The 23730-nt window shown below is 43.4% G+C and overlaps 1 protein-coding gene across 3 annotated transcripts in view; it reads right to left on the reverse strand.

Moving 5' to 3' along the window:
• The window catches only part of arhgef10 (Rho guanine nucleotide exchange factor (GEF) 10), a 204024-nt gene that overhangs the window by 67842 nt on the left and 112452 nt on the right, over nt 1-23730 (reverse strand). For all 3 annotated transcript variants that reach the window (XM_073056767.1, XM_073056768.1, XM_073056766.1), the window contains exons 15-17: nt 22566-22658; nt 18761-18931; nt 12273-12418 (exon numbers count right to left, since the gene is read on the reverse strand). In XM_073056767.1, the coding sequence (XP_072912868.1) occupies nt 12273-12418; nt 18761-18931; nt 22566-22658 (410 nt within the window). The remainder of the gene's footprint in view (nt 1-12272; nt 12419-18760; nt 18932-22565; nt 22659-23730) is intronic.

Consider the following 23730-nt stretch of genomic DNA (forward strand, 5'->3'; position numbering starts at 1 on the left):
AAGTGTGAGGTTCTACATTTTGGCAGGAATAATCCAAATAGAACATACAGGGTAAATGGTAGGGCATTGAGGAATGCAGTGGAACAGAGAGATCTAGGAATAACAGTGCATAGTTCCCTGAAGATGGAGTCTCATGTAGATAGGGTGGTGAAGAAGGCTTTTGGAACGCTGGCCTTTATAAATCAGAGCATTGAGTACAGAAGTTGGGATGTAATGTTAAAATTGTACAAGGCATTGGTAAGGCCAAATTTGGAATATTGTGTACAGTTCTGGTCACCGAATTATAGGAAAGATATCAATAAATTAGAGAGAGTCCAGAGACAATTTACTAGGATGTTACCTGGGTTTCAGCACTGAAGTTACAGAGAAAGGTTGAACAAGTTAGGTCTCTATTCATTGGAGCGTAGAAGGTTGAGGGGGGATTTGATCGAGGTATTTAAAATTTTGAGAGGGATAGATAGAGTTGACGTGAATAGGCTGTTTCCAATGAGAGTAGGGGAGATTCAAACGAGAGGACATGATTTGAGAGTTAGGGGGCAAATGTTTAAGGGAAACACGAGGGGGTATTTCTTTACTCAGAGAGTGACAGCTGTGTGGAATGAGCTTCCTGTAGAAGTAGTAGAGGCCAGTTCAGTTGATAGATAGATAGATAGATAGATAGATAGATAGATAGATACTTTATAGATACTTTATTCATCCCCATGGGGAAATTCAACTTTTTTTCCAATGTCCCATACACTTGTTGTAGCAAAACTAATTACATACAATACTTAACTCAGTAAAAAATATGATATGCATCTAAATCACTATCTCAAAAAGCATTAATAATAGCTTTTAAAAGGTTCTTAGGTCCTGGCGGTTGAATTGTAAAGCCTAATGGCATTGGGGAGTATTGACCTCTTCATCCTGTCTGAGGAGCATTGCATCGATAGTAACCTGTCGCTGAAACTGCTTCTCTATCTCTGGATGGTGCTATGTAGAGGATGTTCAGAGTTTTCCATAATTGTGTCATTTAAGGTAAAATTGGATAGGTATATGGACAGGAAAGGAGTGGAGGGTTATGGGCTGAGTGCGGGTAGGTGGGACTAGGTGAGATTAAGAGTTCGGCACGGACTAGGAGGGCCGGAATGGCCTGTTTCCGTGCTGTGATTGTTATATGTTATATGGTTAAATGGACATCCTTCAATCCTGAAGTCGTGCCCTCTTGTCCTAAAATCCCCTACCATGGGAAATAACTTTGCCATATCTAATCTGTTCAGGCCTTTTAACATTGGAATGTTTCTAAGATCTCCCCCTCATTCTCCTGAACTCCAGGGAATACAGCACAAGAGCTGCCAGATGTTCCTGATATGGTAACCCTTTCATTCCTGGAATCATTCTTGTGAATCTTCTCTGAACCCTCTCCAATGTCAGTATATATTTTCTAAAATAAGGAGCTCAAAACTACACACCATATTCCAAGTGTGGTCTCACGAGTGCCTTATTGAGCCTCAACATCACATCCTCTAGAAATGAATTGCATTCACCTTCTTCACCACTGACTCAACCTGGAAGTTAACCTTAAGGGTATCCTGCACAAGGACTCCCAAGTCCCTTTGCATCTCTGCATTTTGAATTCTCTCTCTCTATCTAAATAGTAGTCTACCCATTTATTTCATCCACCAAAGTGCAACATTACATTTCATTTGCCACTATTTTGCCCATTCCCTTAAACTATCTAAGTCTCTCTGCAGGCTGTCTGTTTCCTCAGCACTACCCGCTCTTCCACCTATCTTTGTATCATTGGCAAATTTAGCCACAAATGCATTAATCCTATAGTCCAAATTATTGACATACATCGTAAAGGACTGAGGTCCTTTAACATCTGCCGGACGATGCTGAGGGTGTTCTAGGAGTCTGTGGTGGCCAGTGCTATCATGTTTGCTGTTGTGTGCTGGGGCAGCAGGCTGAGGGTAGCAGACAAGAACAGAATCAACAAACTCATTCGTAAGGCCAATGATGTTGTTGGGGTGGAACTGAACTCTCTGACGGTGGTGTCTGAAAAGAGGATGCTGTCCAAGTTGCATGCCATCTTGGACAATGACTCCCATCCACTCCATAATGTACTGGTTAGGCACAGGAGTACATTCAGCCAGAGACTCATTCCACCGAGATGTAACACTGAGCGTCATAGGAAGTCATTCCTACCTGTGGCCATCAAACTTTACAACTCTTCCCTCGAGTGTCAGACACCCTGAGCCAATAGGCTGGTCCTGGACTTATTTCCACTTGGCATGATTAACTTATTATTATTTAATTATTTACGGTTTTATATTGCTATATTTCTTCACTAATCTTGGTTGGTGCGGCTGTAATGAAACCCAATTTCCCTCGGGATCAATAAAGTATGTCTGTCTGTATAAAAAGCAGCGGTCCCAACACCAACTCCTATAACTCCACTGGTAACGGGCAGCCAGCCAGAATAGGATCCCTTTATTCCCACTCTCTGCTTTCTGCCGATCAACCAATGCTCCACCCATGCTAGTAACTCCTCTGTAATTCCATGGGCTCTTATCTTGTTAAGCAGCCTCCTGTGCGGCATCTTGTCAAAGGTCTTCTGAAATCCAAGTACACCACATCTACTGCATCTCCTTTGTCTACCCTGCTTGTAATTTCCTCAAAAAATTGCAGTAGGTTAGTCAGGCAGGATTTTCCTTTCAGGAAACCATGCTGGCTTTGACCTATCATGTCATGTGCCTCCAGGCACTCTATAATCTCATCGCCAACAATCAATTCCAACAACTTCCCAACCACTGATGTCAGGCTAACAGATCTACAATTTCCTTTCTGCTGCCTCCCACTCTTCTTAACTAGCGGAGTAATATTTGCAATTTTCCAGTCATCCGGTACAATGCCAGAATCTGTTGACTCTTGAAAGATCATTGTTAATGCCTCCCCAGTCTCTGTAGCTACTTCCTTCAGAACCCGAGGGTGCATTCCATCAGGTCCAGGACATTTATCCACCCTTAGACCATTAAGCTTCCTGATCACCTTCTCAGTCGTAATTTTCACTGCACATACTTCACTTCCCTGACGCTCTTGAATGTCCGGTATACTGCAGACGTCTTCCACTGTGAAGACTGATGCAAAATATGCATTCAGTTCCTCTGCCATCTCTGCGTCTCTCATTACAATATCTCCAGTGTCATTTTCTATTGTCCTATATCTACTCTGAACTCTTTTTTTTACCCTTTATATATTTAAAAAAAGCTTTTAGTATCTTCTTTGATATTAGTCACCAGCTTCCTTTCATAATCCATCTTTTCCTTCCTAATGACCTTGGTCGTTTCCCTCTGCAAGTTTTTAAAAGTTTCCCAATCCTCTGTCTTCTCACTAGCTTTGGCTTCATTGTATGCCCTCTCTTTGCTTTTACTTCGGTTCTGACTTCACTTGTCAGCCACGGTAATGTCCTTCTTCTCATTAAGAATATATATGTCTTACACTTCCCTCATTTTTCACAGGAACTCCAGCCATTGCTGCTCTGCTGTCCTTCTTGCTAGTGTCCCTTTCCAGTCAACTTTGGCCAGTTCATGCCATTGTAATTTCCTTTATTCCACTGAAATACCGACACATTGGAATTTAGTTTCTCCTTCTCAGATTTCAAAATTAACTCAATCATATTGTGATCACTGTTCCCCAAGGGTTCCGTAACCTTAAGCTCTCTTATCACCTCCAGATCATTGCACAACACCCAATCCACCACAGCCAATCCCCTAGTGGGCTCACAAACAAGTTGTTCTAAAAAGCCATCCCTTAGACATTCTACAAATTCTCTCTCTTGAGGTCCAGTACTGGCCTGGTTTTCCCAATCCACTTTCATGTTAAAATCTCTAACGACTGTCATGACATTGCCTTTCTGACACACCTTTTCTATCTCCTGCTGTAATTTGTAATCCACATCCCGGCTGCTGTTTGGAGGCCTGTATACAACTGCCATTAGGGTCCTTTTACCCTTGCCATTTCTTAATTCAACCCATAGAGATTCTACACCTTCCAATCCTATGTCATCCTTTTCTAATGATTTAATATTATTTCTTATACACAGGGCCACATATCCTTGGATGTTCAGCTCCCAATGGCAGCCATCCTTTAGCCAAGTTTCAGGGATGGCCACAACATCATATTTGCCAATCCGTAGCTGAATTTTAGGATCATCTACAACACGAGTGAATCTGCAGATGCTGGAAATAAATAAAAAAACACGAAATGCTGGCAGAACTCAGCAGGCCAGACAGCATCTATGGGAGGAGGTAATAACGACGTTTCGGGCCGAAACCCTTCATCAGGTTCATCCTTCATCATCCTGATGAAGGGTTTCGGCCCGAAACGTCGTTATTACCTCCTCCCATAGATGCTGTCTGGCCTGCTGAGTTCTGCTAGCATTTCGTGTTTTTTCAGGATCATCTATTTTATTTCTTATGCTGCGTGGGTTTAAATATAACACTTTCAGTCCAGTATTTGTTGCTTTCTGTTTTAACTGCATCATGCCTCTATTGCCCAGTAACTCATCCCACTGGCTGTGATTATGCCTCATCTCCTGCCTGTCCTTTCTATCATCTGTGTTGCAATTATCTTTGATTTATTTTTGTTTTCCTCTTCCTCAGCCCTATCACTCCAGTTCCCATCCCCCTGCCAAATTAGTTTAAACCCTCCCTAACAGGATTAAACCTGCCTGTTAGGATATTGGACCTCTTTGGGTTCAGGTGTAACCCGTCCTTTTTGTACAGGTCTTATACCCCCGCCCCCCCAGAAGTGGCCCCAATGATCCAGGAATCTGAAGCCCTGCCCCCTCACCAGTCTCTCAGCCACGCACTAATACGCCTGATCATGCTATTCTAGTGCTCGTTAACACGTGGCACAGGCAGCAATCCTAAGATTCCTACCCCGGACGTCCTTCTTTTCAGCTTCCGACCTACCCGACCCAACTCCCTGAATTCTCTCTTCAGGATCGCCTCCCTTTTTCTACCTATGTCATTGGTACCAACATATACCAAGACCTCTGGCTGTTCACCCTCTCCCTTCAGAATACTCTGCACCCGATCCCAGATATCCCGTACCCTGGCACCTGGAAGGCAACCATATGGGTACCTCTATCAGGCTGGCAGAACCTCCTGTCTGTTCCCTCACTATGGAATCCCCTATGACTACCGCATTCCTCATCTTCTTCTCTCCCTTCTGCACCACAGAACCCGGCTCAGTGCCAGAGACCCGATCACCGCGGTTGTCAGGTTACACCCCCCCTCAACAGCATCCAAAACCAGATAACAATTACTGAAGGGGGTGGCCACAGCGGTGCTCTCTACTATCTGAACTCTTCCCTTCCCTGACTGTCACCCACTTATCTAACTCTGTAGCCTCGGGGTGACTAACTCCTTGTAGCTCCTCCTTATCTCGTGCTCACTTACCCTCATAAGTTGTAGGTCATCAAGCCGCAGCTCCAGATTCCTAACACGCTCTCTCAGAAGCTGCATCTCGGTACACCTGGTGCAGATGTGGCCATCTGGGAGACTGGAAGAATTCCAGGATTCCCACATCTGACGACAGAGCGAAGTAGCTATCCTACTGACATGCTCTCTATACCTCCGATAAAACAATGCAAGGGGTAAAAAAAAACAAAGCCCACCTACCCACCTACTTCGCTGAAGCCAAAGACCTACCACTCTGCCTCATGACAAGTTGGAATTAGCTATTGGCTCATCAGTACATCATAGGTAAAACCCTCCCAACCATAAAGCACACCTACATGAAATGTTGCCATTGGAAAGCAGCATCTACTATCAAAGATCCTCACTACCCAGTCAATGCTCTTTTCTCGCTGCTGCTATCAGGTAGAAGGTACAAGTACCTCAGGACTCGCACCACCATGTTTAAGAACAGCTACTGACCCCTCAACCATGAGGCTGTTGAACAAAAGGGGATAACTACAGTCACTTAACAATTCACTTATCTTGCTATTTCATGCTCGTTATTTATTGCTATTTACTTATATTTGTATTTGCACAGTTTGTTGTCCTTTGATCTTGTTTATAGTTACTGTTATATAGATTTCCTAAGTATGCCTGCAAAAAAAGAATCTCAGGGTTGTATGTGGTGACATGTATGTACTCTGATAATAAAAATTTACTTTGAACCTTGAGCATTTTTTTTTTTTACAGTGTCTTGCATACTGTTCATACAGATTAAATCATTACACAGTGCCTAAGTAATAGAGCCTTGCCTCAGGAATCCAGCAGATTTGCCATGTCACAAAATATTCCAACAGAAGTCTAGTACAGCAGTTTCAATGCACAGGAACACAAGAACATAGAACGTAGAACAGTACAGTACAGGAACAGACCCCTTGGCCCACAATGTTGTGTTGAACCATAAAAATTAATAATCAAATGGGTAACTAAACTAATCCCTTCTGCCTACAAAATATTCATATCCTTCCGTTTTCCTCACATTCACATGCCTGTCCAAATATCTCTTGAAAGTCTCTAATGTGTCTGCCTCTACCATCAGACACTCCAGGCACCCAACACTCTGTGTTAAAAATTTGCCCTCACATCTCCTTTGAAATTATACCCTCTCACCTTAACCAAATGCCCTCCGGTATTTCAACCCAGGGAAAAAACACTATCTGTCTACTCTATCTATGCCTCTCACAATTTTATAAACATCAATCAGATCTCCCCTCAGCCTTCGCCAGAGAAAACAACTAAAGTTTGTCCAACCTTTCATTACAGCACATACCCACTAATCCAGGCAGCCTCCTGGTAAACCTTATCTGCACCCTCTCCACAGCCTCGACATTCTTCCTCTAATAGGGTGACCAAACTATATGCAAAACTCCAAAAGCTGTAACATAACTTTTTGACTTTTGAATTCAATGCCTGGACTAATAAAGGCAAGCATGCCATATGCCTTCGTAACCACCCTATCAAAATATCTTGCCCTTAGCAGTGTACTGTCTTTTTACATTTGACCAAGGTGCAACACTTCACATTTGGCCGGGTTAAACTTCATCTTCCATTTCTCTGTCCATATCTGCAAATGATCCATATACCACTGTATTTTTTTGCCAGTCTTATACGCTATCCACAACACTATCAATCTTCTAATCATTTGCAAACTTACTAACCTACCCATCTACATTTTCAACCAGGTTACTTATAAACATCCGAAACAGCAGAAGTTCCAGTACAAACCCCTTTAGAACACCATTAGTCACAGACTGCTAGCTAGGATAATTCCTATTGACCACTCCCTCTGTTTTCTATGAGTAAGCGAGTTCTAAATCCAAATGGTCAATTCAGCAATTCTTGCATCCTAATCGTCTGGATGAGCCTCCCATGGGAGACCTTGTTGAAATCCATGTAAACAACACCCACAGCTCTACTTTCATCAATCACCCTCACACCCCATAAAAAAAACTCAATCAAATAGATAAGACATGACTTACCCTGTAAAAGCCATACTGGTTTTCCCTAATTAGGCCATGGTTCTCCAAATGCTAATAAATCCTATCCTAAATACTTACCTCCAGTAACTTCCCTACCATTGAAGAGAGACTCATCAGTCTATAGTTTGAAGGATTATCGCTGGTTCCCTTCTTGAAAATGGAACAACATTAGCTACTTGTCAGTCCTCTGTGAATTCACCTGTGGCTAGAGAGAGCACGAGGATATTGGTCAAAGCCTCAGCAATCTCTTCTCTTGCCTCTCTAAATAGCCTGGGGTATATCCCATCAGGCCCTGGGGACTCATCCACCTCCATGTTTTTTTTAAGAGACCCAACACAACCTCCTCCTTTACCTCTAAATGCTCCAGCATATTATACTCTCGGCATTGATCTCCCTATTCTTCATGTCATCTTCCTTAGTAAAGTACTCATTATGGACCTCACCCACATCCTCTGCATCAAAGCAAATGATCTCCCTTTTCTTCTTGAATGGTCCTACCCTCTTGCTCTTGATCTATGTTTAGAATGCCATCGGATTTTCTTTAATCCTATTTGCCAAGGACATTTCCTGGCCCCTCCTGGCTTTCCTAATTCCTTTCTTCAGTTGTCAACGTCTCGGCCCACAACACTGACTGCTCTTTTCCACGGATGCTGTCCGACCTACTGAGTTCCTCCAGCGTGTTGATCGGACCACAGCATCTGCAGTGTACTTTGCATTCCCTTCTTCAGTTCTTTGCTGGCTTCTCTATAATCCTCAACGACTCTGTTTGATTCTAGCTACACAAATTTTACATAGGGAGCTTTCCTTTTCCATCTTGACTAAATTCATTATCTCTCTCGACATCCAAGGTTCTCTTACCTTGCCATTGTTGTCTTTCCTTCTGACTGCAACATATCTGCCCTGTACTTTTGGTCTTTAAACACCCTCCACATGTCCATATGGAGTTGCCCAAAAACAGCTGTTCCCAATTAACTCACTCTAGTTCCTGCCTAATGCTCTCAAAATTTGATCTTCTCCAATCTAATACTCTCCCACAAAGTCCATACTTATCCTTATCAATATCTATCTTAAAATTTAAGGATTTTTCATCACTGTTCCCTAACTGCTCACCCACTGAAAGGTTGGTCACTTGGCCAAACTCATTGTCCAACCTCAGGTCCAATTCAGCCCCTCCTCTTGTTGGACTGTCCACATATTGAATTAAGAAACCTTCCTGGATGTACATTACAAATTCTGTCCTGTATAAACCTCTTGTACTCAGGTCCCAGATTATATTAGGGAATATATTATATTAAGTCCCACATGACAACAACCCAATTGTTTTCACACTTCGCCTTAAACTGCCTGCAGATGTGTTCCTGAATGTCCCGGTGGCCATTGTTGGGTTTGGGGGTGGGGGGGGGGGGGCTACAGTACAGTGCCATTAGAGTGATAGCATTCTTCCTATTTTTGAGTTGTACTCATATAGACTCAGTGGACAAGCTCTCCATTATGTTCCCTCAGACGGCAGCTGTGATATATTCCCTGATTTTTATTGCAACTTTCCCCTCCTCTTTATCTCCCTCTGTATCTTTCATAAAGCATTGAAACTCTAGGACATTACTTACCCATTCCCATTCCTCTCTCAACCGTCTCTGTAATGGCCACAACATCATAGTTCCATGTACTGATCCAAGCTCTGTTAATCACTTTTACACATAACATTCCTCGCATTAAAATACACACACTTCTAACTTTCTGTCCTATCATATTTATATATACAAACGTGTATATATATTTTTTATATATATACTTTGTTCCTGCCTGTTTTTACTGGCCCTGACATCTACCTTCCTCTCCATCTGTCCACTTTTTGACTTGGTGCTTTGATTTCCATACCCCTGCCCAAGTAGTTTAAAACCCTCGAAGTGGCACTCGTGAACTTCCCAGCCAGGACATTAGTTCCCCTCCAGTTCAGACACAATCTGACCCTCTTGTACAGGTCACCCATGCCCCAGAAGAGGTTCCAATGATCCAATAACCTAATACCCTCCCCCCGCACCAATTCCTCAACTACTCATTCGTCATCTATTCCTGGCCTGACTAGCACAAGGCATCGGGAGTAATCCAGAGATGACTACCTTGGAGGTCCTACTCTTCAGGCTCTTTCGTAACCCCCTAGACTCACTGCACAGGACCTCTTATCCCTTTCTACCCCTGTCATTGCTGCCAATGTGCACCATGACCTCTGGCTGCTCACCCTCCTCGAGAATATTCTCCAGCCACTCTCAAACATCCTGGACCCTAGCATCTTTGAGGGAACACACCATTCTGGCTTCTCTGTCGTGGCCACAGAATCTCCTGTCCGTTTCCCCCAACTATCAAATCTCCTCCCACAACTGCTCTATCTGACTTTAACCTTCGCTGCTGAACCTGCTGGCAACAGTGCCGCTGGCCTGACTGCTGCTGCTCTGCCTTGATAGGTTATCTCCCCTCCCCTGCGCAGCACTACTCAAAGGGAATGGCACACGTGGACCCTGCACTGACTGCTTACTCCCTTTACCTCTCCTGGTGGTCACCCACCTACAGTCTGAAGCTTGCACTCTCGGTGTGACACCCTCAGTAAAAGTTTCCTCTGTGAGGTTCTCAGCCTTGTGGATGATCTGACCCTGAGTATATCCAGCTGCAGCTCCAGTTCCAGGAGTTGAAGTCGGGTGCACTTTCCACAAGGGAGGCTTTTAGACAACCTGGAATCCCACACCTCGCAGGAGGAGCATTCCACTTGCTACCATCCCGCCTATACTGAATTAAGGACTAGGGACCAACATACAACAACAAAAGCTCACCTGCTCTTACCCGTGTCCTCTCTCTGAAACCTTTGAATTTTGCGTTCAGCTAAGTCATTTAATCTGTCTCTTCTCGCCGAATGCATTATACCTTTGGTTTTAATTCTCACACCTAAGTTCTACAATCAAAAATAAATGCTAACAAATGACTCAGAAGCACCCTGCCTGTTCTCACCGAAGCCTATTGAGCCAAAGCACTGGCCCATTCCAACAATGAACACTCTGCTTGCACCTCTCTTCTTTTTATTGGCTCAAATAAAAATTATTCCTGATGAGAATTGATCCTTTTCCCCCCAAATGGCTCCTGCCCTGCTATGATGCCTCTCTCTCTGTCACAACTTTAATTTATGACTCACTCCTGACGAGGCTTCTTCTTTTCGATTGGTTCCCACCCCACAATGATGTCTCTCTCCGTCACTCACTACTACAGTGGACATAACCTGGTCCATCACAGGCACACTGTCCCCACCATTGACAGCATCTGCGGGAAGCGATGCCTCATGGGGGTGACATTTTTCCTCAAGGATCCCCACCACACAGGCCAAACCCTTGTCTCGGTATGATTGTGAACAAGAAGTAAAGAAGCCTGAATCCCACACCACCAGATTCAGAAACAGCTCTTTCCCTTCAACCATCAGGTTCTCAAACCAAGCTGCACACCCTATCCCCACCTCAGCAACGGTACACTACACACCATCTCTTGCACCACCGTAGACTTGTTCAAAGTAAATTTATTATTAAAGTACATTTATGTCACTATACACAACTCTGAGATTCACTTTCTTGTGAGCAATCACAGTAAATACAAGAAATATAATAGAATCAAGGAAAGACCACAACTAAAAGTTGGACAACAGCCAATGTGCAAAAAAGTCCCAAAAAACAAAAAGAATAATAATTAAATATGCAATAAATATTGAGAACATGAGATGAAGATCCCTTGAAAGTGAGACCAGTTCAGTGATGGGTCGAGTGAAATTATCCTCTCTGGTTCAAAGGTTGATGGTTGAGGGGTAATAACTACTCCTGAATCTGGCACTGTGTGTCCTTGGATGCTGCTTTCCTGCGACAGTGCTCCATGTAGATGTGCTTAATGTTGAGAAGGGCTTCACCTGTGATGGACTGGGCCGTATTTCCCAACTTTTGTAGGCTTTTCCGTACAAGGACATTGGTGTTTCCATACCAGGCTGTGATGCAACCAGTCAATATATTTGCCACCACACATTTTAGAAGTCTGTCAGAGTTTTAGGTGTTTATCTCTGATTGTGCAAAAATAAAGACACAGTCTTTATTTTTCTCAACTCCATTACATTATTTATGTATAGTTTACGTTCTGTGTGTTACCCTGGCGCATGTGTTGCTGCTGCTAATAAGTTTTTCCCTTTACCTGTACCTCCCGTGACAATGAATTCAAGCTGACTTGATTAGAATCTCATCTTGCACAATCTGGATGGAGATGTGGGGGGACAAAGGCCACGACTGACCTTGCTGGCCCAGCTTTACACTGGCAGAGAGAACTGAGATTCAGTAACGGACGGGTTCAGCGGTGCACTGCTGAGAACCCAATCACTTGTCGGGCATGGAATAAGACAATAATTTACAGTGTGATAAATTCAAATGTCACTTTGAGTGCTCTCAGACTCCTTAGGATAATTCAATCAAGCAAAAGTAAACTTTTTCAAAATGGCCGGGAAAGAGAACAGACAATGTGGAGAAAAAAGGAATTCAGTGAGGTCAGCTAGAGAGAGGTGATAAGGCAGGAACAGAATGTGACCACCTTAGCAGAAAGTCTGGGCAGAAATCCTCCTCACTTGCTTCTGGAAACACTTTACACAGAAAGTGATGGTCAAGAACTACAAATATCTTAATCAGGTTAAAATGAACCAGAATTGTTACTTCGAAGCAACAACGTCAAACAGGAACAGATACGGTAAAGCAGTGCAGGCAGACTTGCCCATACATACCGGGAACTGACTGTGGCACACATGAGAACATCGTTCAACATCAACAGACGACGCTCCTTTGTTTTCACCATTTCTCCCTTTTCATTGTAAACTGTTTCCATCATATCATCCGACCGGATGAGGTATCGGTTCCCACTGCGAAGAAGCTGCAATATATTGAGAAACAGAATGTAAATGATACATACAGCATGTACATGTGTGCGTGCGTGCGCACACACACACACGTATAATTTCAAACAGAGGTACTGTCGGATTTACCATCTGGCTGCCCTGCTATAAAACAAAGGTTAGCTTCAGTTGTCACGTACATCAAAACAAAGAGTGAAATGTGTTGTTTGCATCAAATCAGGTCAGTGAGGACTTTGCTGGGCAGCTCTAAGTGTGGCCACACGTCTGGTGCCAACATAGCATGCCCACAACTGCATGCCTTTGGGATGAAGGCACATGGGAGGAAACCAGGCCACTGATGTGGTCACAGAGAGAATGTCCAAACTCCTGGCAGTCAGTGGTGGGAACTGAACCTAGATCTTATAGCTGGCACTGTTAAGCGATGCACTAATTGCTGCACTATTGCGCTGCCCCACATCGTCATGAGGCCTAGAATATAAAAACAAGAATGTGATGCTGAAGCTGTACAAGGCATTGGTCTGACTACTTCTGGAGTATTGTGAGCAGTTTTGGGTTCTTACCTATGAAAAGATGTGGTAGCATTGGAGAGGGATGGAGGGGATTCATGAGAGTTATTCTGGAAATGAAGAGTTAATGTATGAGGAACATTTGATGGCTCTGGGCCTGTACTCGCTGGAGTTTAGAAGAATAAGGAGGGATTTAATTGAAACCTAATTGAATATTGAAAGGCCCGGATAGAGTGGAGGTGCAGAGGATGTTTTTCATAGTGGGGGAGTCTAGGATCAGAGGGCACAGCCTCAGAATAGAGGAACATCCCTTTAAAACAGAGATGAGGAGTAAGTTGTTTAGCCAGAGGGAGGTGAATCTGTGGAATTTCTTGTCACAGACAGCTGTGGAGGCCAAGTCATTGAGTATATTTAAAGTGGAGTTTGATGGTGGAAAGGTGCTTGATAAGAAATGTGTCAAGGTTACAGGGAGAAGAAAAAATGGTGCTGAGAGGGATAATAAATCAGCCATATTGGAATGGCACAGCAGACCTGATGGGCCAAACAGCTTAATTCTGCTCTAAGTCATGTGGATTTGAGGAGTCAGTTTTACACAGAGAATGGCTGATATCTGGAACTCTCTGCCAGAGGAGCTGGTGGAGTCATATATAACTAGAACATTTAAGAGGCTCATTCACAGACTGTTAAATAGACAAGGTGCAGAAGGATATGTTCCTCATGCAGACAAATGAGACTAGTGCAGATTGGTTGAAAGTTCAGCCAGAATGTGGTGAATAACTCTGTGACTCCATGAGTCAGACGAGTTTATGTAGTACTCGTCTCTCTGACTGATGACCCAATATCCTATTCACCATGCCTGCTACTTGGGGTGCCTTGGTAGTGTAATGGTTAGCACAACACTATTACAGCTTGGAGTATTCTGGAATGCGGTTTAGTTCTGGCATCCTCTGTAAGAAAGTATGTACATTCTTCCTGTGTGTGCGTGGGGTTCCTCTGAGTGCTTCAGATTCCTCCCACAGTCCAAAGGCACACTGACCAGAAGGTTAAGTGGTCATTGTAAATTGTCCTGTGATTAGTTAAATTGGGAGGCTGCTGAACGGTGTGGTTCATTGGGTCGGAAGGGCCTGTTCTAAGCTGCATCTCGAAAAAATACACACCCTAACAACACACACAAGATGCTGCAGGAACTCAGCAGGCCAGGCAGCATCTATGGAAAAGATCCTGCTGCAGGCTCTCAGCCCGAAACATCGACTACACTCTTCCATTGATGCTGCCTGGCCTGCTGAGTTCCTCCACCATTCACTGTGGGTGTTGCTTCGCTTTCCAGCATCTGCAGATTTTCTCCTGCTTGTGACTGGACATACCCTAACAAGATGCCACTTACTGACACTGCGTAATGGTGAGCAGGTCACGGTATACTGAGTACACAGGATGGAACCTGTGCCAGGCTTCCCTGCTCGGCGAGCCTCCTCTGAGAGACCCCCATCTCAGTTCTGTCATCAGCGACCCAGGAAAGGTCACTGCCAGATCTGTTGGCTTCGAGGTTGGATTGAATAGGAAATGCTATAATATGTTTCCGATACCATTTCGGCAAACGTCAGTTTTTGATCACCTCCAATGCAGAAACCCCGAGAACATAATGGGTAATAATCTACAGAGAAAGAAGCAGAGATTGCCTGCTTTTCACTCATGCTTATTTTTAATCAGATTCTTCTCTGTTCAAAGGCTGTTCTAAAATAACAAGGAAGCCAGTTGTATATTAACAGTAAGTGAAGCTGACAAACCCTTATGACTTCAGGCGAGAAATTACCAACAAAATAAATGCGTCCAATGGGGATCTCTGTGAAGCTGCCTCACACCACTGCACAGGACAGTCTTTTCTGTACATGATGCAACAAGGGTGCTTTTAGAGAGAAACTCCTTCAAAGAACTTATCGCTGATTTCTTCTGAATTACCCTATTGTTCATCCAGAGAAGTGTCAAGGACCCACAGCATATGAGAGGCACACTCAGAGTTTATCCCTTTAGAGTAATAGAAATGCACTGCATGGAAACCGTCCCTTTGGCTCAATTCATCCGTGCTAACCGAAGTTTTTACCTGAGATAGTCACATTTGTCCACATTTTGCACAAATCCCTCTAAAACTTCCATAGAATCATAGATTCACAGGACACAGATCTTCCAGCCCTTCTACTCTGTGCTGAACTATTATGCTGCTTAACTCATGTCTCCCCCAAACAGACCCGTTACTCCCAGCTGAAGGAAGGTCAGTGAGCTTTTGGTGAGCAAAGGAAATGCTTTAAATCTTTAATGTTATATAACATTAAAATCAGCCTGAAGAAATTCAATATTACAATCTGGAAACTGGGAAGACATTGCACCCAATAAGGTACACCTGGAGGAAATCTGTTCGAGAGCGAGCTGTGCTACATGAGAACGACCTCAGCTTATGCCATAAAGAACAAGCGGCAGCGGTGAAAGGAGAGACTGAAAAATCAATAGACCCAACCAGTAACCACAGCCACCATTTACTTTTGCCCACAATGCACCAGAATATATGGACCCTGGATCAGCCTCTACAGCCACCTGAGGACCCAGCAGTAGACAGCTCTTTAGCAAGGCATCATACTCGACGAGCGGTCACACTGCTATTACTCTGCCTAGTTCCATTGAGCTACACCTGAACCAGAGCCCTACATACCCCTCCCATCCACGTACTTACCTAAACTTCTTTTAAATGTTGAAATTGAACCTGTATCTACCACTTCTGCTGGCAGCCCGTTCCACGCTTTCACCCCCACTTGAGTGAAGAAGTTCCTTATCCATGTACCTACCTAAATCTCTTTTAATTCATCTCTGTCACTAACTCTGTTCCACATCGCCACCTTCTGTGTGAGAACTTGCTCCTTATGGCCTTTTTAAATTTTCCCCCTCTTATCCTAAATCTATTCTCTCAAACTTTAGACTCCACAATTCTGGGAAAACCTGGAGGTCTTAGACTCCCAACTTCATTGAAAGATTATCAGGTCATCAATTTCACATCCGCCTTGCTGTGCAGAATTTACCTGCCACATCTCCCTTACGCTAAAAGAAAATTTGTGCTCTAATGATTGGAACATCCAGGTATGTGAATGCTGGAGAATAAGTTTAAATCCATTCATTTTATTCTGCCTAAAGATTTAAAGCAGTTTACACAGAACAGATAGAAAGGATTAAAAAGTAATTTTATTTCTTTTTTTGAAGTTTTGTTTCTTTACCTTTAACATCTCTTTATATTTAAATCTATTTATTCTGCCTGCCAGTGAGTAAATTGGCATACTCGCCAAAGGTCAGATCTTCACTTTGATATGAAATAATACAACTTATTATCATTTGCTCCATCTTTTGTGAGAATTGGAATGAGGGGCCGGTTATAAACAGCTATGGGCTCAGCACTTTCATCTCATTTGCAGAAGTATTTAACCTCTTCTCCTGAGTGACAGGAGTCAGAGGCCTTCAGTGCTTCTCGAACCATCAAACCGTTCTGGAAGACATGCTGGATTGCATTTGTTTGTATCTGCACGAACCAATGATGATCAGACTGTTGTGGGTTTGTTCGTGCCGACAACCTTCAATCTACATGACACAACACTTAGGGACTTGGGCTATATATTTTTTTAGATAGATAGATAGATAGATACTTTATTCATCCCCATGGGGAAATTCAACCTTTTTTTTCCAATGTCCCAAACACTTGTTGTAGCAAAAACTAATTACATACAATACTTAACTCAGTAAAAATATGATATGCATCTAAATCACTAACTCAAAAAGCATTAATAATAGCTTTAAAAAAAAAAGTTCTTAAGTCCTGGCGGTTGAATTGTAAAGCCTAATGGCATTGGGGAGTATTGACCTCTTCATCCTGTCTGAGGAGCATTGCATCGATAGTAACCTGTCGCTGAAACTGCTTCTCTGTCTCTGGATGGTGCTATGTAGAGGATGTTCAGGGTTTTCCATAATTGACCGTAGCCTACTCAGCGCCCTTCGCTCAGCTACCGATGTTAAACTCTCCAGTACTTTGCCCACGACAGAGCCCGCCTTCCTTACCAGCTTATTAAGACGTGAGGCGTCCCTCTTCTTAATGCTTCCTCCCCAACACGCCACCACAAAGAAGAGGGCGCTCTCCACAACTGACCTATAGAACATCTTCAGCATCTCACTACAGACATTGAATGACGCCAACCTTCTAAGGAAGTACAGTCGACTCTGTGCCTTCCTGCACAAGGCATCTGTGTTGGCAGTCCAGTCCAGCTTCTCGTCTAACTGTACTCCCAGATACTTGTAGGTCTTAACCTGCTCCACACATTCTCCATTAATGATCACTGGCTCCATATGAGGCCTAGATCTAGATTTAGATCTAGATCTAGTTTTGTGACTGTATGTTTACTACTGTAATTATATGTACTATATAAGTGCCTTGTGCTGTATTGAGGCTGTTGGTACTATGTTTTGCATCTTGGCCCTGGAGAAACAAGACTATAATCTGCACTCAGAACATTAATGCCTCCAAATCTACTGTACTTGCAACACCTTCTGAACTTAGTTAGATTTCCATAACTCTACTGTAGCTTATCAACAGCAAATATTATTACAGGATTCCACTTCAGTCTGACAAGCCAGCTGTGCAACAGTGAATTCAGTGGAAGAGAAACATTAATTGGTGATCAAAACCTTACATTCAGTCCTCGTCATATCCTGGGGTTTGCTGTCCACACACAGTAAAGGATTGTTGGAGATCAGTGGAGAAGGAACAAGTGCGGTTTTTACCCAAAGAGTCAGGTTCAAGCATGGCTTACAGAAAGTGCCCAATATTCACTTCCATCCAGTGGGTTGTGTAAAGGGTCATCAGCTCCAAGCGAGATACTACGTTGAACATCAAAACCAGTAATTTGGTATGCCACTAATAACTTTACCTGCAGATGCATGGTGGTGAGTATTCTGACTGGTTGCATGAGCACCCAGTGTAGAGTCTCCAAATCACAGGATCGCAAGAGGCAGAGGGTGGTAGACTCAGCCTGTTCCATCACAGACACAATCCATCGAGGACATCTTCAAGAGCTGATGCCTCAAGGAGGCAGCATCCATCATTAAGGGCCCTCACCGTCTGGAGTGTGCCCTCTTCTTATATCTACCATGGGGGAGGAGATACAGGAGCCTGAAGATGTGCTGCACTCATTGTTCTAGAAACAGTTTCTTCTCCTCTACCATCAGATTTCTGCACGGTCCATGAACACTACTACTGTTCCCTCTAAGCTGTGCGGAAGCACGCAGGGCAGTAACTGAGATATTCCTGCGTGCATAGTTTCTGTTGCCGCATAGTTGGAACTTTCTTTTATATATGATGAAAGCATTGCCTTAGTCTAAATATTTATAGTATACATAATAAAGTGCCATGTGGTTTTCAAGCCGTGTAAAAGCTTCCTGCTCACGGCAATGGCTGATTTGCTCAGCTATAAAAAAGATTCAGAGGTAACGTTGAACACTACCTTGTTATTCCTCTTTCTTACTAATTCTTTATTATTTTTTACTGTAACTTATAATACTTTTTATGTCTTGCACTGCTCTGCTGCCAGAAAACAACAAATTTCACGACAGATGCTAGTTACAATACACCTGATTCTCATTCCGAAATCCTTGAGTTGATGGCATCTGACATCTACTGGTAGGGAGTGGAATTGCACTTTTTTGAAGCTTGGTCAGCCTCAGCCTTCATTGTATGGTCTCCACGTGGCTCATGTGGAAACGGCTGCTTAAACTCTATGGGTAGAGGGAAGTATTACTTACAAAAAAGAGAAGAAACAAAACTTGTACCTTATTCAGGTAGCGCTCATTCATTGCTTTGGCAATCTGCTTCATTTCACAGCGCTGATCTGCCTCTCGTTTCTCCTCATTCAGTTTCTCTGCCAGCGTTTCCAGCTCAGTCAGAGCCATCTGGAGTGGGAGCCTGTCGGGATGTCCCTTCGGAGTGTTCTTCAACATGTCCTGAGGGAATTGATCAATAATCAATGTCACACACTGGACACTGGTCAGAAACAGCCCTTTCACATTTTGGCAACAGTCACAAGAATCACAAAACAAATTTATTACTGACGTTTTTATTGATCTTATTATTTAATTTATTATCAAGTGTAGGGTCTACTGCTGTTTGTTATATATATTGATGACCCTCCATACCCCTCCCATCCATGTACTTATCTAAACTTCACTGAAATTGGAAGCCACATCCATGGCTTCTACTGGCAACTCATTCCACACACACTGCCCTCTGAGTGAAGAAGTTCCCTCTCAGGTTTCCCTTAAATATTTCATCCTTCACCTATAAGATCATAACACAGAGGAGCAGAATTAAGCCTTTCAACCTGTTGTCTGCTCTTCCATTCCATCAGGTTGATTTATAATCCCTCTCAATCCCATTCTCCTTCCTTCTCTTTGTAACCTGATTAATCAAGAACCAATCAATCCCCATTTTAAATATACCAAATGACTTGGCCTTGACAGGCAGTTGTGGCAGTGAATTTTACAGACTCACTGTTTCCTGGCTAAAGAAATCCCTCCTCATCTCAATTCTAAAGGGATGTCCCTCTATTCTGAGGTTGTGCCCTCTGGTCCGAGACACCCCCATTACCCACTATATTTAAGCACTTCAACGTTCAATGAGATTCCCCCTCATTCTTCTAAACTGAACCAGTGAGTACAACCCCGGAGCCATTAAACACTCCTCATACATTAGCTCTTTCATTCCCAGAATCATTCTTGTGAATCTCCTCTGGACCCTCTCCAATGCCAGCACATACTTTCTAAGATAAAGGGCCCAAAACTGCTCACAATACTTTAATTTCCATCTGACCAATGCCATATAAAGCCTCAGCATTACATCCATAACATATGACCTCTAGTTCTACTTTCACCCAAGCTCAAGGGACCTTAGGGAGAGCTGTAGAACAGAAAGAGCTAGGGGTACAGGTGTATCGTGGTGACACAGGGTTGGCACAGAAGGCTTTTGGCATATTGACCTTCATCAATCAGGGCAGTGAGAACAGGAGTTGGGATGCCATGTTGCAGCCATGCAAGACATTGTTGAGGCCACATTTGGAGTACTATATCTGGTTCACCCTGCTAGAGGAGGGATGTCAGTAAACTCTTGAGAGTGTAAAACAGACTTATGATGATGTTGCCAGGACATGACTGCTTGAGTCTTAAGATGCAACTGCACAGGGATTCTTTTCGTTGGAGTGCAAGATGCTGAAGGGTTCAATAGGTTAACAATGGTGCTGCCAGAACGGAAGCTCTTGAGATATAAGGAGCGACTGGACAGAGACTCTTTTTGTTGGAGTGTATGAGCTGAGGGGAGAGATTATAGAGACTTTAGGAGTGTAGATAGGTGAATAGATGGAATCACACAGTAAGGCAGTGGGTATGAGGACAGAGCCCAATAAAACAGAAAGAAGTCGGAGACAATTGTGTAAATAGTTTATCCTTTAAAACAAAAGAGCACAGTGTTAGTGTTCGCAGGTAACCAACGTAACACTTATAGTGTGGGGCCAGAAATTACAGAACACGATTTATACTTATAATGGATCTTCGCTTAAAGAGAGACAAGCTGAAACGTTACAGACAAAAAGAGCAACAAGGGAAGGGAAGAACTTGCTTGACAAATAGGAAACAAGAATTGAAAAAAAAATCAGCAACGCAAGAGATTCTACAGATGCTGAAAATCCAGAGTAACATACACAAAATGCTGAACTCAGCAGGTCAGACCGCATCTATGGAGAGGAATACAATCAGCTGTAAATTCAACAGCAATATTTTCATTTTTTGGATGATTTATGTTACCTTGAGAGTCCTGAGAGGCACAGTAACTTTGAGAGATTTACCTACAGTACTGTGCAAAAGTCCTAGGCACATGTAACAAAATTCTGTAAAGTGAAGATGCTTTCTAAATAATGAAATGAAGTTTCCAAATATCAAAAGATTACTATAAAGAGCAATAGACAGTGAAAAACTAAATCAAATCAATATTTGATGTGACCACCCTTTGCCTTTAAAACTACATCAATTCCTTCAGGTACACGGTCGTGCAGTTTAATAAGAAAATCAGCTGGTAGATTGTTTCAAGCATCTTGGAGAAGTTGCCACAGTTATTCTGCAGACTTTGGCTGTCTTGCTTGCATCTGTCTCCCCAGGTAATCCCAGACAGCCTCGATGATGTTGAAATCAGGGCACTGTAGAGGCCATACCATCTGGAACCATGTAAAAATCTAGGGTGCCTAAGACTTTTGCACAATACTGGATGGCTCCAGTGGTGATTGAAGTCATTTCCCTGATGTGAAAGACCACCAGCTGGTCCCTATGTTTAGGTTAACTGGTGGGAACACGCTGAGGGTTTAGAGGTTTACTGTCCTCACATCAAACACATGGGCAGAGAGCTCAGGATTACTGATTGGATAATCAGAGACTTTTTCCCAGGGCAGAAAAGCTTAATACAAAGAAGCATAATTTTATAGAGATTGGTGGAAACTGTAGGGAGGATGTCAGAGGCAGGTTTGTTGTTTTTACACAGAGAGTGTGTGAAACACCCTGCTAGGGGAGGTGGTAGAAGCAGATACATCAAAGGCATTTAATGAACTATCATCAATAGAAAAATGGAGGGCGATGTGGGAAGGAAGGGTTAGATTGATTTTACATTAGGTTAAAAGATCTGCACAACATCGTGGACCAAATTGCAGTAATGCCCTATGTTGTATGATTAGCTTGCAGGGCTAGAAAAGTAAATGCTTCACAGTTTTCTCTTTTTTAACCAGAGGGTGGTGAACCTGTGGAATTCACTGCCACAGATGGCTGTGGAGGCCAAATCATCGGGTGCATTTAATGCGAAGGTTGACAGGTTCTTGATTAGAATCACAGAAAACGTACAGCACAATACAAGCCCTTTGGCCCACAAAGCTGTGCCAAACATGTTCTTACCTTAGAAATTACCTAGAGTTACACACAGCCCTCTATTTTTCTGAGCTCCATGTACCTCTCCAGGAGTCTCTTAAAAGACCCTATCGTATCCACCTCCACCACTGTTGCTGGCAGCCCATTCCACATACTCACTACTCTCTGCATAAAATCTTACCCGATATCTCCTCTGTACCTACTTTCCCAGCACCTTAAAACTGTACCCTCTTCAGCTAGCCATTTCAGCCCTGGGAAAAAGCCTCTGACTATCCACACGATCAATGTCTCTTGTCATCTTATACACCTCTATCAGGTCAGCTGGCATCAACGTCCAAGTGTCAAAGGTTACAGGGAATGGGGTTGAGAGGAAAAATAAATCAAACATGATGGAATGGTGAAGCAGTCTCAATGGGCTGAATATCCTAAATTCTGCCCTTATGTCTTATGCCCACTGCTGTGGATTAACCAAGTGACACAAGGCTTAGTTGGAGTTAATAAGGAAAGATGAAATGGCAGAGCAGACTCAATGGACTGACTGCCCTAATACTGCTCCTACGTCTTCTGGTCTTTTTTGCAAGGCTTAGTTGGAGATCATAAGGAAAGGTGAGTGTGTTTATGGTGCATGATCTGGTTGGATTAGCAGTAAACCCTCCTTTCATGACGCGAAGGCACTGACCTGGAGCAGAAGGATGAACTGTGGAAACCGCTGGATCGGCTTCATCATCAATCCATACAGTGTTATACGATCAGAGCTCAACTCGTGACAGTTCTGTGTGCAAGAGAACAGCTTTAATGTGGTAAGCAGACAGCCTTGGCCCAGTTCACCGTATTGCATTCAACCACACAGAAATAAAATAAATCAGAAAGACATTAGTCAAGAAGGCACAGCAGTGTCTGCACTTTCTGAGAAGAATGAGTTGTGCAAGGCTCCCCAGCCCCATTCTAACAACTTTCTACAGGAGCATCATCGAGAATGTCCTGTCTGCTACATCATTGTATGCAATGCAAGCTGGAAGGCATTGAGCCACAAGAGGATAGCAAAAACTACTGAGGCGATCACTAGGCTCTCCTTCCCCTCATTTGTGACATTTACCGGAAGCATTGTAGACAAAGGTCCCAAAGCACTGCTGAGGATCCCAACCACCCATTCCAGAGTCTCTCTGACCCACTGCTGTCAGGAAGCAGGAGCAAGCAGTGCCAGGACTAGGTGACAGCGTCTTCCCCAAGCTATGACCCTGCCACCGCGGAGGTCTCATCGCTTGGACAGCGAACTGTTTACGGTTTACCTGTGCTGCGATTTACATGCATTATTATATTTTATTAACTTACTGTATTTCTGGTTGTATTTTGTTTTGTGTGCTGTGTGAGATTATATGTTTTGTGTGTGCACCGTGGTCCGGAGGAATGTGGTTAGAAACATAGAAAATAGGTGCAGGAGTAGGCCATTCGGCCCTTCGAGCCTGCACCGCCATTCAGTATGATCATGGCTGATCATCCAACTCAGAACCCTGTACCTGCTTTCTCTCCATACCCCCTGATCCCGTCAGCCACAAGGGACATATCTAACTCCCTCTTAAATATAGCCAATGAACTGGCCTCAACTGTTTCCTGTGGCAGAGAATTCCACAGATCCACAACACTCTGTGTGAAGAAGTTTTTCCTCATCTCAGTCCTAAAAGGCTTCCCCTTTATCCTTAAACTGTGACCCAGCTTCTTGCACATTTGTACAGTCAGATGACAATAAATCTGAACTTGAGCTTAAAATCCCGCAGATTAGCTGACTCTCATATAGGACAGGGTGAAATGTTCGGATGAAATTCAGAGTAACCAGTGTACGGTGG

This window comes from Hemitrygon akajei, chromosome 9, assembly GCF_048418815.1.
Source record: "Hemitrygon akajei chromosome 9, sHemAka1.3, whole genome shotgun sequence".
Classification (NCBI taxonomy): Eukaryota; Metazoa; Chordata; class Chondrichthyes; order Myliobatiformes; family Dasyatidae; genus Hemitrygon; species Hemitrygon akajei.